Source organism: Calidris pugnax, unplaced genomic scaffold (genome assembly GCF_001431845.1).
Source record: "Calidris pugnax isolate Ruff unplaced genomic scaffold, ASM143184v1 scaffold8, whole genome shotgun sequence".
NCBI lineage: Eukaryota > Metazoa > Chordata > Aves > Charadriiformes > Scolopacidae > Calidris > Calidris pugnax.
The window spans coordinates 20,298,666-20,315,626 of NW_015090830.1; the positions used below are offsets into that span (position 1 = coordinate 20,298,666).

At 44.7% G+C, this 16,961-nt stretch overlaps 1 protein-coding gene across 1 annotated transcript in view; it reads right to left on the reverse strand.

Moving 5' to 3' along the window:
- The window catches only part of GMPR (guanosine monophosphate reductase), a 42,168-nt gene extending 26,055 nt beyond the window's left edge, over positions 1 to 16,113 (reverse strand). Inside the window, exons 1-4 of the mRNA XM_014940950.1 lie at positions 15,705 to 16,113; positions 10,741 to 10,860; positions 9,970 to 10,053; positions 8,144 to 8,317 (exon numbers count right to left, since the gene is read on the reverse strand). Coding sequence (XP_014796436.1) covers positions 8,144 to 8,317; positions 9,970 to 10,053; positions 10,741 to 10,860; positions 15,705 to 15,791 — 465 coding nt within the window. The 5' untranslated portion in view covers positions 15,792 to 16,113. The remainder of the gene's footprint in view (positions 1 to 8,143; positions 8,318 to 9,969; positions 10,054 to 10,740; positions 10,861 to 15,704) is intronic.
- Positions 16,114 to 16,961: the final 848 nt, after the last annotated feature.

Here is a 16,961-nt window from a genome sequence, read left to right on the forward strand (position 1 = left end):
TTTATGGTAAGGTCTTCTTCTTGGAAAGAAGTTCTGAATTATTTTGTGTTCTTTGCCATAGTTTCCCTTGCACTTCAAGAGTTCTTTTCCTCCTTTGGCCTTCATCCTTGCTACCTTTCTTAAAAGCAATGGCAGCCCTCTCAGCCTTTGTCTTGCTACGTCTAGTCATCTTCTTCTTTAACCCCTCCATGCTTCTAATCAACTGCTTAGTCCTTGTTTGCCTTCATCCCAGACAGAACTTCTCTTTCTTGAACCTGAGAAATGAGAACTGTTCACAGTGGTACAGATGAGTTCTCACCAGGCCTTTGCACAATGCTTGCCTTTCCTATGGAAATACCTTGCCCAACACACAAGAATGCATTTGCCTGCAACAAAATCATCACTCAGTCACCCTGTGATCTACTTATGCCTCCAGGAACATTTGCCTACTTCAATGTTTCCAAGCTGGAGCAGAAACTCATAGTGCTCCAGCTGATGTTGTGTTACCTATTTCTACTCTGCAGTTCTTCACATATGGTTTATTAATGGAGGGGTTAGCTCTTCTGTCAGAGCTTCAGCTGGCATGGAATATGGAAGCCATAGAAACATACCATGAGATATAGCTTTTTCTGGCTCATGGATGCCATGAAATCCAGAATATGATGTGGACATAGAAACCTGTGTTTCTTGAACGATGGTTTTCCACAATCTAAATTCAAAAGACCTGACCACGAACTTCACTGTTTCATACATTTGATGGCACCAAAGCCTGCAAGGTGGAGATGCGTAAATGAGGGTCACTATGCGCCTGTAAGATAGCTGCAAAGGACTGAAAATTTTGCTTTTTATACGCCCACCTGAAACCACCTGAGAATGTCAATATGATGGAATCACTAATAACATTATTCAGATACAAAGGAACTTCTTTCACTTTTAATTAATAAAGGAAACTATGAAAGACAGTCTTCTAGCACACACATGGTAATTAGCAAAAATGGTGCCATGAGTGCAGAAAACTACCAGCACATATCTATTCAGTTAAAGGATCTCAACATCACTGTGAAAGTTAATGTGTCCAGACATGGATCTGGTCGACCAGCAGGTAGAGTGAGACTAGAGACAAATTCCTGGTGCCCCCAGTCCAGAGGGCTTTTAGCAAAAAGACAGTCTTTAAGGAGAAAGGATTTCAAACAACATGGGATTTATTAGCTAAAACTCGTGCTTCGAGTTACATTTGAAAACAAACTGATAGCCAGTGCATTTTCAGACCGTGCTTTCCTCTCTGCAAAGGGCTGGGCAAGGCAAATGATTGGTGACATAGCACATCCTGAAACAATTTCCTACAGCTGTACTAACTGCATTCCCGTACTGTGGGAGAACACAGTATGGGAATGTAATCCTGTAAATTGGACACCACAATTTATAAAGGATGTTAAGGTACTTGAACATATCCAGAGGAGGGTAACAAATCTGATGAAGGGGCTGGAAGGCATGTCCTCTGAGGAACTGCTGAGGACACTGATGGCAAAACCCCCACATCTCTGACAGTAGCGAGGCTCAAAGATCAAGCCCTCAGCCTGCAGCAGGAAGTGCTCCTGAACTAAATAATTGCAAATCTTTCTGATGTGAGCAATACCTGTTCATTTCCCCATGGACTTTTTTTCTCCTTGTACTCATTTTTAGAAATGCCTGAGCTGTTTTCCTTGGAAAAATATGCTAAAACAAAAGAGCCAGAGAACAACAGTACTCCATCAGAGCAAAGGTCCATCTCACCCAATAATCAGTCTCCAAAGTGGCCAACCATAAATGTCTAAAGGAGGCTATATGAGGCTCCCAGAGTCCTGCGTTTGCTCATAGGCCTCAATGGCTGGGACAGGCCTCCCCTGGTACACCCACCCCCCATCTCCTGCCAAGGGCCCAGGGAAAGTGGTGTCTCAGCTCAGCCTGCAGACTTTAGAATCATAAAATCACATTCTGTGATTCTATAACTATTCTATTCTACCCTATTCCATTCCATCCCATCCCCTGCACTCACCACGAGTCAAATAACGATGAGAAGGATATTAAATTAAACAGGAATTTCCCTTTGTGAACCCACACTGACTACCTGATGATTGCATTGCATTTAAATGTCTTTCAACAGCACCCAGTATGATGTCCTTCATAATTTTTCCAGGAACTAAGGTTAGACTAAGAGGTCTGTAGTTTCCTGGGTCTTTCCTCATGCCTCTCTTGTAAATTGGGATAATGCTGGCTAGTTTCCAATCAACAGGGACCTCCCCAGACCCCCAAGACTTTCGGTAGGTGATTGAGACTTGTCCTGCAGTAATATTCGCTAGCTACTTCAGTACTCTGGGATGAATCCCCTCAGGCCCGTCATCCCATCAGATGTTTGAAAGTATGGTTTGAACTCCAGCTCTGTGGCTTGTCTCATGTCTGTGGCATGTTCCTAACTAGAAAAGCTGCACAAAATAAACCTGCATGAAACACAAGTCCAGTTGCTCACATCACCCACTTTGCGCTTGTACTGAGATGGGCTATTCATTTGTGGAGATCTGAATTTAGGATCTAGAGATGTTCAGAAAACCTCTTATGTATTGATATTCCAGGACTTAACAAGTGTTTGTAGCAATACCGATACAGGCAGAGCAGGAAGCAAATCCTAAAATCCTTACTTAATATTTTCTTAGTTTTTATTGAAACAAAACTCCTGCTTAAGTCAATAGTAGCTACCCAGGGAACACAGGGCAAGGCCTATTCTCCACTTACTGATTTTTGGCTCTTATTTCACCATTTATTTATTTTTAATGAATTTTACTTCACCCTTTCATTAGCCTGAAACAGCTGACAAGGCACCACCTGAAGCACTTATAAAAACAATGACACCGTTAGGCAGCAATTTGTGGTCTATGACACAGGACTACTTAACTTTGCTCAAAACTGCATGACATTGATTAAAATAAAATAAAATAGAGTGGTCGGGAAATAAAGAATATATAATAGGTACAGTGTTTCCAGCTAAGTGCTGCTTCCTTTCTGCTCAGTGGCAATTTGTTACACTAAGTGTTATACACTCCTAAAGTGGGATGACGGAGAGCATGCTGCTTACATTAAGGAAGCAGTTGACATCTGGAAGGCAGACGACTACCTGTGCAAGATGACACACAGCACATTACAACTTGGTGAAATACTGTAGTACATGCGATGGATTCATAAACAGGAACAAATGGGTATTAAAGTCTGTGGGTCCACGAGATTTGGGATCAAATATGTATTTAACTTAAACAACAGTGTCTTCTTATTAGCAGAGCATAGCGCGTTGTCAAACTGTCTCCTCACAAATGCTAACCAGACGTTTAATGTTAAGTTACTGCTAGAGAACGTTGGAACTGCATATGTTGATTCAAAATGCTCATCCTAGCAGGGAAAAGCACTTATGTCCGCAGCATACATTTTTTCCTGGAATGCATGTACACACATGAGCAGTTTCTCTCTCTCTGAATCTGCAGATTCTTAACAGATTTTCAGGGAGGATGTGGAGCTCTCCAACCTGACGATGACAGGCTTGCTTCTTTTAGGTACCTTTTGCAGACCTCAGAGAGCACGAAAAAAACACTACCAGAGAGGCACAGTGCTCTGTATGTGAAGAGACCCTACAGCTGACACAGCTGAAGAGCAGGAAAAGCTGTTTTCTCACATCCAGCTGAACTCTACTTCTATTGAAACCAATGAGGCAAAGGAGCTTTTGAAAGCCCCACCTGTAAGGTAAAGCCAGAATACTTCCACTAAAAAAAAAAATCTGAAAAGGTGAATATAGAAAGACTGAGACTACAGAGATGAAAAATCCTTAAAATTAACTAAGAATATAATGCAATTAAAGTAATTGGAACTTGTACAAAGAAGCCACTACAGACAATACACGTATTTGGGCACTTAGGGAATACAGTGACTGGTACAAGTATTGTATTAGTGAAAATCATGCTCATCTTAATGATGAGCCCATGCACCAATGCATTTCTTATCTGCTACAGAACTGGCTTTCTTGAAAGAGATATACCCCAGTAATTACCTTACTGCTAATCTAACTTTGCTACCCTTGGCAGTAAAATAACAGCATCAATAACAACTGAAAGTCAGGTCAATTACCATGCTTTCAGTGCGGTCAGTTATTAGGGGCTACAACAAATTACCCTGCCTCTGGGCCTGATATTACACACTCAGGACAATATTCAGCTGTACCACCTCTCAGTGTGAGATTTCAAGTGAGCATCACCCTAGCTTATTCCAGCATTATCCAGGCTGACCAAACTGTGGGTCAGTCTCCTGAGGGAAGTCCTGGCCTCAGAAAAGTCAAAGGGAGTTTCACTACTGACTTTAATGGGATCAAGATTTTGCCTAACAGGATTATAAAGACTACAGCTTCTCTGACAGAGATACAAAATTAGTGAACACAGTAGGGCAGTGTCTCTGAATTTCAGTCAGGCATTTGATACTGTGCCTCATAAAAGCCTGCTATAAATATCGACTCACACTGACTAAGACAGGAACACTGCTGCACTGATTGAAAGCTGCTGGCAAATGGCAATGGATCAAGCTGGGGAGAAGTGTCTGTGACAACAGTTCTCAAACTTTCTTCTTGTATCCTAGAGGAAAGCACAGTCTGTGCCTCCACACTATCAGAAACACTGCCAAAGGACACTTCCCACCCACCAAAGCAAGGGGTGCTTTATCGTAAGTGAGGACTCCTTTGCGAGGTTGAGCCATACCTGCTGGATGTTTGCACACAGAATTGTGACTGACCCAAGCCAGCCTCAGCAGCATCACTGTCTCCTCCCCTGGGATCTCAGTTGGCCCCTGCCCTGAGACCCCACCCCGATCAACATGCCATGACTGGACTGACTCTGCTGCTTGTTCCAGAGATATACTGGGAGCAGTCTGCATGTCCTTCTCTGAATTCTGCCTCCACTAAGGCCCTGAGTAGTTCTGCTGACTCCAAAGGGAGCAAGAGTTTCTGGCCCCTGCTGTTTCCCTCTGCTCCTGCTTTGCGATTCCACTTGCTCTCTCTCTGACATATCTTGTGGGTGCCACTGCATTTGCAAGTGTGCTCCTGCCCTAGCCTTTTCCTTCCTGCCACATTCCCTGCTCCCTTCCCCACAGCTTATTCTGTATAATGAACAGAGAACACTACAAAGAAAAATTCAGGATAAAAACTTGGCAAAGCTTGCTGGCAAAGATATCTTAGCTTGCTAAACAAACTTCCAGTGAAATGGAAGAACCCTAACATCTATAATTACGCTATTAAATAAGGACTATGCTCACTGTAATATAAAGGCTCTGACCCTCCACCATGACTGTGAACTGAAGTTTTGCTTTAGACTTCAGTGAGTAGGCACACCCCAAGCACATCATGCTGTGCTAGAGGAAAACAGCCCACTGGACCATTACTCTTGATTCTGGGGGGCAATGCCACATTTGTGAGACACTCAGGATACTTGAATACTGCCTCTTCTTCCATCTAATGAGTAACTGAGGCAAGTCACGTTGTACCTTTGTGCCCCTGTTTGTCTTTCCTATCCTTTGCATTCCATGGAGAAATCAACGTTCTTTGTAAATTAATATGAAAGGCAGGAGTGAAAAGAGCTTGTGTCAGAGACAGGCAGAAGAAAATAAGGTAATGCAATTATAAAAGCAAGTATTTAAAAAGGCAAAAAAATGCATTTGTTAGGTTGTTACACAGGAGATATCCTCCATCTGCACTGGAGTACTGGCCACAGAGAGTACTACATTAATCACAGTCGCTCTGCACATCACCTTTCAGCCTCAGCGCTGAACCCATTACATGGCCCCTGGGAACAGACATTCCCTGAGACCCGGGGTTGGGTTACTGCTATGTACTGCGCTGCAGCTGACTGTGGAATGAATGGTCATGCTGAGGAAAGCAAACAAGACAGCCTGCAAGGTCTTGGAGATCACTTTCAGCTATGAGAAAGCTCCTTTATTTTTATACCTTCTATTTAACTGCTAACCCTTTTGCGTGAAAGCCACAACAGCAGAGAGCATACTGCAGGCATAGCACAGAGATATCAAAGGAGACAGAACAGGTAGCAGCAGGACATGCCTTCCAGAGTATCATAAAAAGGAGCCTAGACGAGCTTCTGCATTTCAGCTAGGAATAGTTTCAAAAGGCCATGGCACAGCGTGTAAAGTAAACTCATTTGGAGGTGGGTAGAGGGGTGTGTCCCTCGTTAAATCAGAGACATTCAGGGACTGTACAGACTTTGGAGGCTTTGGAAAACTGAAGGTTTTTGAACATCCCAATGTTGTTAGCATGCTTTTAGGAATGGAAATTACCCTTGTGCATAAGATTAAAAACATGAGGAGTACTAAACCATGTCCAGAGAAAGGAGCTACAATAAGCTAAGGCAACTGACCAGGCCAGGGTTGTATATGCACTCAAGCAGGCGGGGCTGTCAGGACAATGAAGCTTGAAGCAACAATAAACTTATTCACAAAGCAGAAAAACTAAGCAGGTAGCTTAACAGATGTGGGAGGTGGATGAGACTGGCTTAAGGACCTTGGACTAAAATCTGGGCTTGATACCTGACTTTGACATTGACCTCCTGTGCCTTCTTGGCAATTCATCTTGGGTAAGTTCCCTCCTCATTCAGCAAAGTCAGTAGTCTGGGGAGGAGGAGGAAGGGATGACACAGAATTTTCTTTCCACTCCTGATAAGGAAGATATTTTTTTTTTTTAACTTGTGTTGTTTAAGCTCTCTCCCACAACTCTTCAAGCCAAAGACACTGGAGTAATCACATCACTAGAGACAATATTTCAGATCCAAAGCAAGGAAACGATCCTTCTCTCACTGCAGTGAACATGAAGCAAGCAGCTCAAAAAGCCCACATCTATCGTTTCATACTTCCAAAAGCTCTCCCCAAAGTCATGAGAAATATGGCCATACCAAAAAGGTTCCCATGTCTGCTGGTAGCTGTTGAAGGATGCCTATTCACTGGCTTATGGTAACCCAGAACCCTACAGGCATCCCAGTCCACTTGTTTTCCAGTGCCACCATCATTCAGAGGCAAGAACACTGCCTTCCTCTGACATGGAAGGAAGGAATGTAGTCTCCCCTGAGCTGCTTGATTGCAGTTCTTGATTGAACCAAGTCAGAGTGTGCATTTATGACCATTTTTAACTCCACGCTTATTTTACATGTGCGAAGCTTTGTGCCTGGCATGAAACAGTGAGAAAGTGTTGCCTAAACACATGGTTTTTTGCTGCACTGGCTTGAAGAAAGGCTGGTAGCCTCATTAAGAATCTGCTGCTTGTTTTAGAATTTCTGCTATTCTCATGGAAACGAATTCACACCACATTTTTTCAAGAACCCTGGGAAACAAGCAGGAGCAGTAGGACTCTGCTGCAAGGAGTCCCGTGCTGATGCAAAAAGGCTGGAGGAAGCATGGCATTAGCACTCTGAGAAGGGACAGTAACATCACAGAATGGGCATGAAAAGCATTGACTGTTTTGCCCCTTGATGACCCCATTCACAATTGCACAACACCCCTATGATTCTTATCATAGGCAAGGATTAGTCTACATTCAGCTGCCTTCACTGTGATCTAATAGACAGAAACAGCCAGTGGCCTCAATTGACCAGAAACGTTGGCGCATTCCCACAGCAAACCTCAGCTTGGAATCACCAAAATAAACCTACACACTTTATGATTAGAGGTCACATCTGGTGTGGGAAGGAGGATGTGAGTAGGAAAAATATTGGATCCACCCAGCCTGCCATGCCAACATCAAACTACTGTATCAGAGCACACATTGAGCATTCCCACAGAAATTATCAGCAATGGAAGACTGACAATGCCAACATGTTATTAAACAGTCGTCATTGGCTCAAAGTCAACATCTTGCTGAATTGAAAGGGTAGAGCTTCCCTCTATATTCTCAGAAGAGCATCTGTCCACATGTATTTGTCTGGAAGACTAGAGGTTTGAGTCAGATTTTTTTCTTTCTTTTCTCTCTTTCCTTTTATTAAGTGAGGACTCCAAAATTGATGGAGCTACCACAGAGCTTCTGATGCCTGCCAACCACACTCTGGGCCCTGTTCCTGGACAGAATTCCCACACATCCCCTCCACCCTTTTTACACACTTACCATAATGGTATGATGTGGGAACAGGGCACGGACAGACTTCACAAACTCCACAAAGTGCTCTGAATAGCCGTTTGCCACATCCAGGCAGATGTATCTGATAGGTGGAATGGCCTCTAGAATACTTGTTAACTTGTCCAAATCAGCTTTTCCACTGCCCGAGCTTGCTGCTACGTGCTAGAAAGACAGGGAGAACAAAAGGGAGTAGTAGTTTGTAAAATCTGGGATAAACACACACTTCATATGTCTTTTTCTGCATAGTCTCAGTAGGACTTGTTCTGGAAACTAGTGAAAATCATATTATATAATATGAAATAAAGACCTTCCTGGGAATATCAATTTGTTACTTCTGTTTTGTTTAAAGGCTCTAAAAGAAAGCAAAACTAGCATTTTATCAGCTTTTCATTCACAAGTGGATTCTCATAGGCATATAATCACCTGAGATGGATGAATGTTCAGCCATACCCATTTTAACACAAATGCAGAAGAAGGCCTAACTTGGTATATTCCAGGAAGGCAGAGTGGCAAAATTTGGGGTACCATCAGAAAACGGAATCTGGATCTTTAAGTTCACCAAACACTCCCTTGATCTGAAGAATCACAGGATAGTTGAGTCTGGAATGGAACTCTGGAGACTGTGTAGTCCAACCCCTTGCTCAAGCAGGGTCAGCTACCCTTGAAAACAAGCAGATTGCTTCCTCCTTTGTCTTCCTATGAGCTCTTTCCAATAGAAAAATAGTTTCCACAGCTGTTGGCCCACAAAACCTCTGCAGAGATCCAAGGTCACAGAGCAAGTCAGTATTTAATCACTAGGAGATCCTACTCCAGTGATTATGAACCACAAATGAGCTAAGTACCAAACTGTTCAGACACAGGATATTCCTGGGACCACTCTCTATGCTACAGTGGCATATAAGCAACCCTGATGAACTTAAGAGATAGGCTGGCTTTCAGAAAATCCTGTAATCAATAGCCTTTATAATATAATTCTAAAATGTACCACAAGACACAACAGAGCTGTGCGGTATTCTTTTCTATACAGAAAAAAGTTTCAAAACTGCACTGAACTCCAAGGAGGGGAGACAGCTAGGCATGCTGTCATACTGCCTCTCCAGGAGTAGGGGTCTGCCAGAAGAACACAGAAGAAATATGGATATGAAAAAGTCAGAACCTAAGTCATTGTTTAAATTTAGTAGATGGTGTTTCTCTTTAATGGCTTAGGCTAGGACCCTGTGAACAAGTCGGGCAGCACAGCTAGTAGTAGCACAGTGTGAGCTCTCCTGCAAGGAGGTAAATGGAGGAGACACACACGCTCTGACAACTTTGAATCCTCAGCCCTGCTCGGGCCCAACACCCGGACCTCTCCAGCCACAGGCTTCAGGTCCACGTGCATACCTGATGGCAAGGACTCTGCCTAGTACAAGGGCATGCGAGGCCAGCTTGTGGTTGGGTTACTCAAGGCTATTTGCATTTATAGTCTTGGGCTTCTCCCTCACCAGCGCTACCACAGCTCCTACCAGCAACAGAAGCACAGCAGTTAGACCTATTCCCAAGTATTTCCTTCTTCTTTGTTCAGGATGCTTCTCTGTTTCCATTCCAGGCATATATAAACTTTGCTTTTTTGCATCTTAATATAAGCACTTTCATAATGGACTCACACAGTTATTCTTTTTAAACCAGGACAAGCCACTTCCCTTGATGCATTTAAGAACAGCAAATATCTTCATTCCCCAAAACCTCACTTGACAACAGTACTCCCAAGAGATCCCAGTGTATGTGAGTTCAGAACAAAGCAATAAACCATAATAATTTACAGTATGAAAATCTACCTCAAGGCATTCTGGGTGATTGGCAGCAAACAGTTTCCATTCTTCCAGAGAATAATGCTTGTGAATTGCAGTGAACATTGCATGCTAGGAAAAATAAGAAAACTGGTATTAATGTCCAAGTTAGTCATCTTTCCCTCAGCTGTAGAACAGCAAGATATCAGAAATTCACATTTGAGATATAAGCTCATCCTGCTTGAAAGAAACAGTAACAGTGAATAAGACAAGGCAACTCCAGGTGGAGTTCAAAGGTAACTTAGCATGCCTAGTCGACCTTTCAGGATCAGGTTTCTAATGTGTTTGATGAAGTTACAGTCAATATTTTGAATGTGCTTAAGCACTGCAAGAAATTAAGGTGAGGCTTGAGGCCAGAGGCTAATATAGTAGTGACTCCTCTCTGCTGCAGCTTTATCCAGTAGCCTACACTTCCAAACTGTTGTCAGCTAATAATTTTTTTCTGAAAGGGAGCACAATATACTCCCCAAAAACTAAGCTCTAGGAGCTCTAGAAGCTCCACTGAAGCTGAATTACATCCAAGACGGAAGCTTCCCAGTAAGCACCTCCACTGAAACTATCTTATATCTGGAGCTCTTTCTGGTAACTGTATTGCTGGAAAAGCACAACTGCTTTGCAGTGAAATCACACCTTTTTGTTCTGGATTTTTTAACTCACACCCCCCCTATTTTCCAACAAACATAGCTAAGAACTAACAAGGGCTGCTCACTGTTACCCAATGGCCTCCCAATTATTGCACAGACAAAAAGCAAGACTTACTTTTGCCATAACCACGGCCATTTCAAATGTTCCCACAGTGTCCATGTTTGCCACTATAATGGGAATTCCTGTGTATGTCTGCTTGGAGTTGCGGAAGGTGAAGGTGCGCGTGAGGTCGACCTGCAATGAATAAGCACACATTCTTTTAAGTGATTGCCACCTCACAAGAGTTTTACCACTGACTTCAGTTACAGCAGGTTTGGACACTGCTTTTTAATTTTCCTCACATTTCCTGTTCTTCTTTCTTTCATTCCACTATTGCCTCTATTTATTTTGTTACAACTTCTGCCTTCCAAATAAGAAAGAAAATATAAAAGCAAAATAATGTTTTCTGTGTTAAAGAGTGTTTTTGCTGAAGAAAATAAAAATCAAAAAACAAAACAAAACACACAACCAAATAACAAGAAGTCAGAAAGGGTTGGAAAGGAAAATGAGGACTGTGGATTGTTTTGTACAGAAGTAACCTCAGCTGTTTGGCTGCCTGAGAAACCCAAGTTGAACTCCTAACTCCACATAAGTCAGAACTGGAACTCCCTTTGTCATAGAGGGCTTTATCCCAATCTTTAATGTAAATGACAATATAAATTACTCAAAATCAAGCTCTTACTTTTGGCTATGGTTACCAGCACTCTTGCCTACAATATGAGCAACCATACCCTGGCTTATTAAATCATAAGGCTGTTACTTTCTAAGTTAATTTCTTACAATTGTGTTAGCTTTCACCTTCAAAGTTATTTCTTCTTCAGCATCCTGAAATGATCATGGTAACATCAGGCATTTTGTTCCTTACATTTGTTTGCAAAAGGCAATACCAAATCTAGATCAGTTCCCACTGGTCTACTTAGCATCTTGCAAAAGGGAAAAAAAAATAATCTAAGAAATGCACAACTGTAAGATATTAGGTTAGTCTCTTTAGTAACAATGAAAATTAAAGCTCTTTCACAGTTTCCATTACTCCTCACTCCCCTTAATCCAGGAACATTCGGAGACCTGAACTGAACTGAAATCTATCACCAGAAAGGAAGCAATATAAAAAATAAAGGAGTTTTATTATTTATTTACAATGTATTTTGAGCACTGTCATATTGCAGGTTACATTCCGATTAATATGGTGGGGGGTTTATTATCGATTTGTTAGGGGAAAGAACTTGGTGCCTCAGTGATATATTGTGAAACAGGTTCTCATTTTGTATAAGCTCATAAAGGAAGGGTCACTTTGGTGAACAAGCTAAGACACAACTTAACGGAGACTCACCCTTCTTGTTATTTGCCATCAGAGAGGGCAGTTCTCCACCCATCACTAATTACATACCATTCTCATGGGAATTTCAGCTGCAGATAACATGAGAAAATTGTATGAAGAAGCTAGGTATGAAATAAGTATGAAAATTCAATGCATTTTATTCACCTTTAATGCAATTTATTAACTAGAATCAAGGAAAAAAGGACAGGATATCACACAACTAGTTCTACACAGACAACAGTACCAGAACCACTGCCTTAGAGTTTTACAGAGGAAAACCATCTCTTTCAAATGAACCTTAGAAAGAAGAAAAGAACAGTATGTTTAAGAAAAGACTGCGGCAAGAGGCAAAGCCACACAGGGAATACAAGGCCATTATTCTTTCAGTGACTCTCATCTCTGCTTTCTGTAACTTCTCATAGCCAACTTCCTTTAGCCAGCTGGCCAGATGGATCTCATGCAATTATCCACACAACTGATAATACTGTAACGGCAGGCACTTATGAGACAAAATTGCAGGGCTTCCCCTAATGAGGCTTTTGTTCTATAAGGACAGGAGAAATGGCACACTGGGTTGGAGATGTTTACATGGTGCCCTAGTTCTCCAAATACCCAGTACTAGATGTCTGGGAAGGGAATATAACAACAAGGCAAGCTTTGCAAGACTCCTTCCCTAGCCTGCCTTCCCTGGTCCCAAGAAGTTGATGTTTAGCAACCTTCAAAGACAAAGGTCTCCTCCAATCCATTATGCTAAATAGCTGCTCATGGACAAAGGACCTGCCTTGTGATTTTTTTAATCCTTCACACCTTTAGCCTCTCCAATATCTCAAAGCAATAAATTCTGAAGATGAATTATACGTTGCATGAAAACTACGACCTTTGCCTGATAATTACATTCAGTACTTCCTACTTCTCGTTTTGTGAGAGACAATCAATGGCCACTTAGTTTCATGTTCTCCGTTCCACTCCTCACTTCATAGACTTCTAGCATATCCTCCACAGCTGCTGCTTCTCCATACTGAATAATCCTAGTATGTTTTTTCCCTCATGTGGAAACCAGTCCATACTGTATCAACCTGGCTATTACTCTCTGTACCTATTCTAGCATATTATGCTGTTCTTGTGAAGGGATCACCATTAGTGTGTACTCAAGATGAACATACCAAGGAGCATCACAAAGCTAACTGGTTTTCCTTAGTTCCTCTAGTAGCACTTCTGACCATCTCTTTGCCTCTCTGCTGAGTGGTAACAGTTAATTTATAGCTTATTGTTCTACGCATTATGAGAAAATAACTTCTGACTCTAGGATTGCTCACCATCACTCAACAACAGTAAAAGTTTCTTTAGAAAGAAAATAATGAAATGTATTTTATAACTCCCACCTAGACCTTCGACATATGAAAGTACTAAGACGTGCTGTTCTGTTAAAGCTCCCTGGACTTACTTGAATTTACAAATTTTATTTAATGACCAGACTTCCTATAGGACACTCGTCTGGTGAACTTAAATTGTAGAGGCAAGTCCAGAAAAGGCAAGAATAGCAGGTTACATGCTTACCAAGACCCCACAGACAGATAATTCTGCTCCCAATCCAATCATTGCTTTAACCAATTTTGACACTTGAATTCAAGCTTCAAATTGTCTGGTATCTTTTCAAAAAGCAAAAGCAATCATGGAAAATGAAGATAGTGCAAAGAATCAAACACAAATACCAACACAACAGAGCTACACAAAGTGCTGCAAACACCCAAAACTGCTTCTCTAAGAAGCTGACTTAATCCTAGTTACTCCATAAAAAGCTATCCTTGCGCAAAATGAGGCATTCACACCAGAGAAGCAGATGCTTGCTGATATAAGCTTCAAAGCAGCAGCTTGCTGGGTAACAGGCACTGTAGTATGCTGCCTCTGTTCCTATGCCAGAACTATTTATTTATATTCTTGTTTTGAAGCAGACTGGGGCTGTCCATTTCTGGCTCTCACAGACACTGTTTATTCCTGTTGCTACAGCCTCAGTGATGGTGTCCAATTTCTTAACCTTCATCAGTTTCCACTGACCCTCCTCATGACATGCACTTTTTCTCATGTGAAATGTTTTTAACAGTTCATCATAGCCACCCGTTACAACCCTGCCATATCAGCTCATATTCCTCCTATCATTTTCCCTTCCCAGCAGATCTTCTTTCCACAGCCTGCACAGAGCTAAATATACAAAACAGTGCACTTGAAGGAGCCATGTGTCACTCGGTGGAGCACAGCTCCACCTGTTTGCCAGGCCAGCACAGTGAATTTTAAAGAGGGACCATAATTGTCCAAGCAAATGGCTGGAAAGGGCCCACAAGCCTTACAAGCAGTGACTGCACACAATGAGGTGTTACTCAGTCAGGACACCATTCTTTGTAAATTAAGAACGACTAGCCTGAGACTACCTTTCTACTGAGAGGGCCTCTCCAATCTTACACCTTCATAATGTCAAAAAAGTTTTGCCTAGTTGTTGCCCTCAAAATCCCTGGCCATAGGCCATAATAAACATGGCTACCCCACTTCCCTTTCCAGTCTTGTCTTTCTACCTCACTTGATTTGTCTCTGTCTCTCTCTGTCTTACAACTCCACTTCCTCCGGAGAAAAGCTTAATCCTCTTTCCATCCCCCAACACAACGTAATTCCTTCATTAGTCAAACTAAATCCTTTGCTAACCTTGGGGTTACATGAGGTAAATGAGAAGGCACCTTCAGTCCTGAGGCAGCCATCTTTTTTTGTACAGGCAATCCTCAGGGGATTTCCTGGGGGTCTTTCCTGATCCCTGCTGAGAAATAACTACAGCAGTATCTGGGCTAACAGTGGCCCTGGGCCAGCAGGGATGCAGAGCCCTGGGAAGCCCAGGCCACAGGGGTGTGGGGGAGCTGCTGTAGGTCCCACAGCAGGAGAGAAGCCCTTAGTGGGAGGGTGTAACAGGAGGGTGAAACGCACCCCACCACCCCACATTTCCACCGACGGGATGCCAGCCTGGGGTACCCTGTGCAACGGGAAGCGTTCCTCAGCATCTCTGCTGGTTGGGGCTTTTTTATCATTACAACTAATTTTTTAAAAAGAGCATATAGGTCACTCGGTAGACGCACTGCTCACAAACCCCCAAGGTTGAGGGTGAAGATGCCTACCGGCCCGGCCTACCCCCCCCACTCCCTTCCACCCCCCGGTTTTTACCGGCCCAAGTGCGGGGCCCGTAACCGGACACTCGGAGAAGGGGCTTGGGCAGAGCTCTCGCTTCACCGCCGCCCCTACGGCAGGCAGCCCCCCACGGAAACCGGAGGTCACCCCCTGGGCTCAGCGCCGCAAAAATCCGCAGAGGCACCTGCCAGGAGCAAATAATCCCCCCCACACACACCCGCCCCTTCCTCAATTCTTTTTATTTTTGCTGAAAAGCGGGGAGGACAGCGCGGCACCGGCTTTGCGGCACCCGGAGCCGGAGCTCGCCTCGCCAAGGCGGGAGGGGGGAATACGCCGCCGGCTCCGTAACCCCGGCCCCCTCCTCCCAAGAGCAACGGCATCCCCCCTCCTTCCACCACCCTCCCCTCCGCCACGCAAAGGGCGTTTCGATCGGGGAGGGCACTGCTACGTTAGACCGGAGAATAAAAATAAAGCAGGGAGGGAAGGAGGGGTGAGGAAGTTAGGCGCTGAGAACGGAGGAAAAAAAGAAAAGCATGCCGGGTTTGAATGCCCCCACCTCTGATCTGCTTTTGAGGCTGCTTCTTTTAGGCCTGAGCAGGACATCTTTAAAGTCCAGTTTGAGGTCTGCGTCTACCCGGGGCATCTTGCTGGGGTGGCGGGGGCCGGGGCTCTCTTGGCGGCGGCGGCAGTGGCGGCCCCGCTGCGCTCGCTGCGCTCGCTCCGCTCCGCTGCACCGCGCCGCCTGCAGAGCCGCACCGGCCAAAGCCCGCCGGCCGCGCACCCAGCGTATTTATAGGGCGCGGGGAGCGCGGCGCCGCGGCCCGAGCCCCATCGCTTTATTAGGAGAGGATTGCTTTCAGCTGAGCGGCCGGCCGCTCTCTGCCCCTTCTCCCGCCCTGGCCACCCCTGCTCCTCATCCGGGCTGGGCGCTACGTGTGTGTTGTTATGGGGTGGGGGAAGACGGGGAACGCGGCGCCCGCCCGCAGCCGCCCGTGCGGGGCGAGGCACGGGCACCACCGGCGGCACCGCCGCCTTAAGGGCATAGCAAGGGCAGAGGAAATGGCGCCTCCATGTGACCGAGACGGCGGCCGCCGGCCCCGCCGCCGCCGGGTGGAGGAGCCGGCATCGCGACAGGGCGCTGTCCGCCTGCCGCTGCCGGGCGGCCGCTGAGGGGCTGAGCCGACATTTTGCCCGCCCCTCTGCCCCCCAACTTCCACCGCCCCAGCGGCGGTTGCGGACCAACGGCTGCGCCCAACCGCCGCCCGGCGCGGGGGCGCCCCTGAGGTGGCTGTGGCGAGGCTGCCCAACGGTTTTCAGGCACGTGCCCAAAGAGGCCTAAAACCATAGGATGGTAGAATGGTTTAGATTGGAAAGGACCTTAAAAATCACCTCGTTCCACCCCCCCTGCCATGGGCAGGGACACCCCCCACTAGACCAGGTTGCTCAAGGCCCCGTCCAGCCTGGCCTTGAACACCTCCAGGGATGGGGCATCCACAACTTCCTTGGGCAACCTGTTCCAGTGCCTCACCACCCTCATAGTGAAAAATTTCTTCCTGATACCTAATCGAAATTCAAATCAAATTAAAAAAAAAACAAAATAAAATTGTTGTGGTTCCAGCCTTATAAAGGGCCAGCCTTTGGTATCCCTGGGCTCTGGTGGAAGTCTGACTTGCCGAGGCACTCCACTCTGAGGCCTAACCTGGCCCACTCTCTGCCCATCATCCTCTGATAAAACAGAGCATTTCCCAGCTCTGAGACCCTCTGAGCCAGTTCCCCAACTGACTGCAGAGCAAAGGGCTGGTGCATGTTTTTG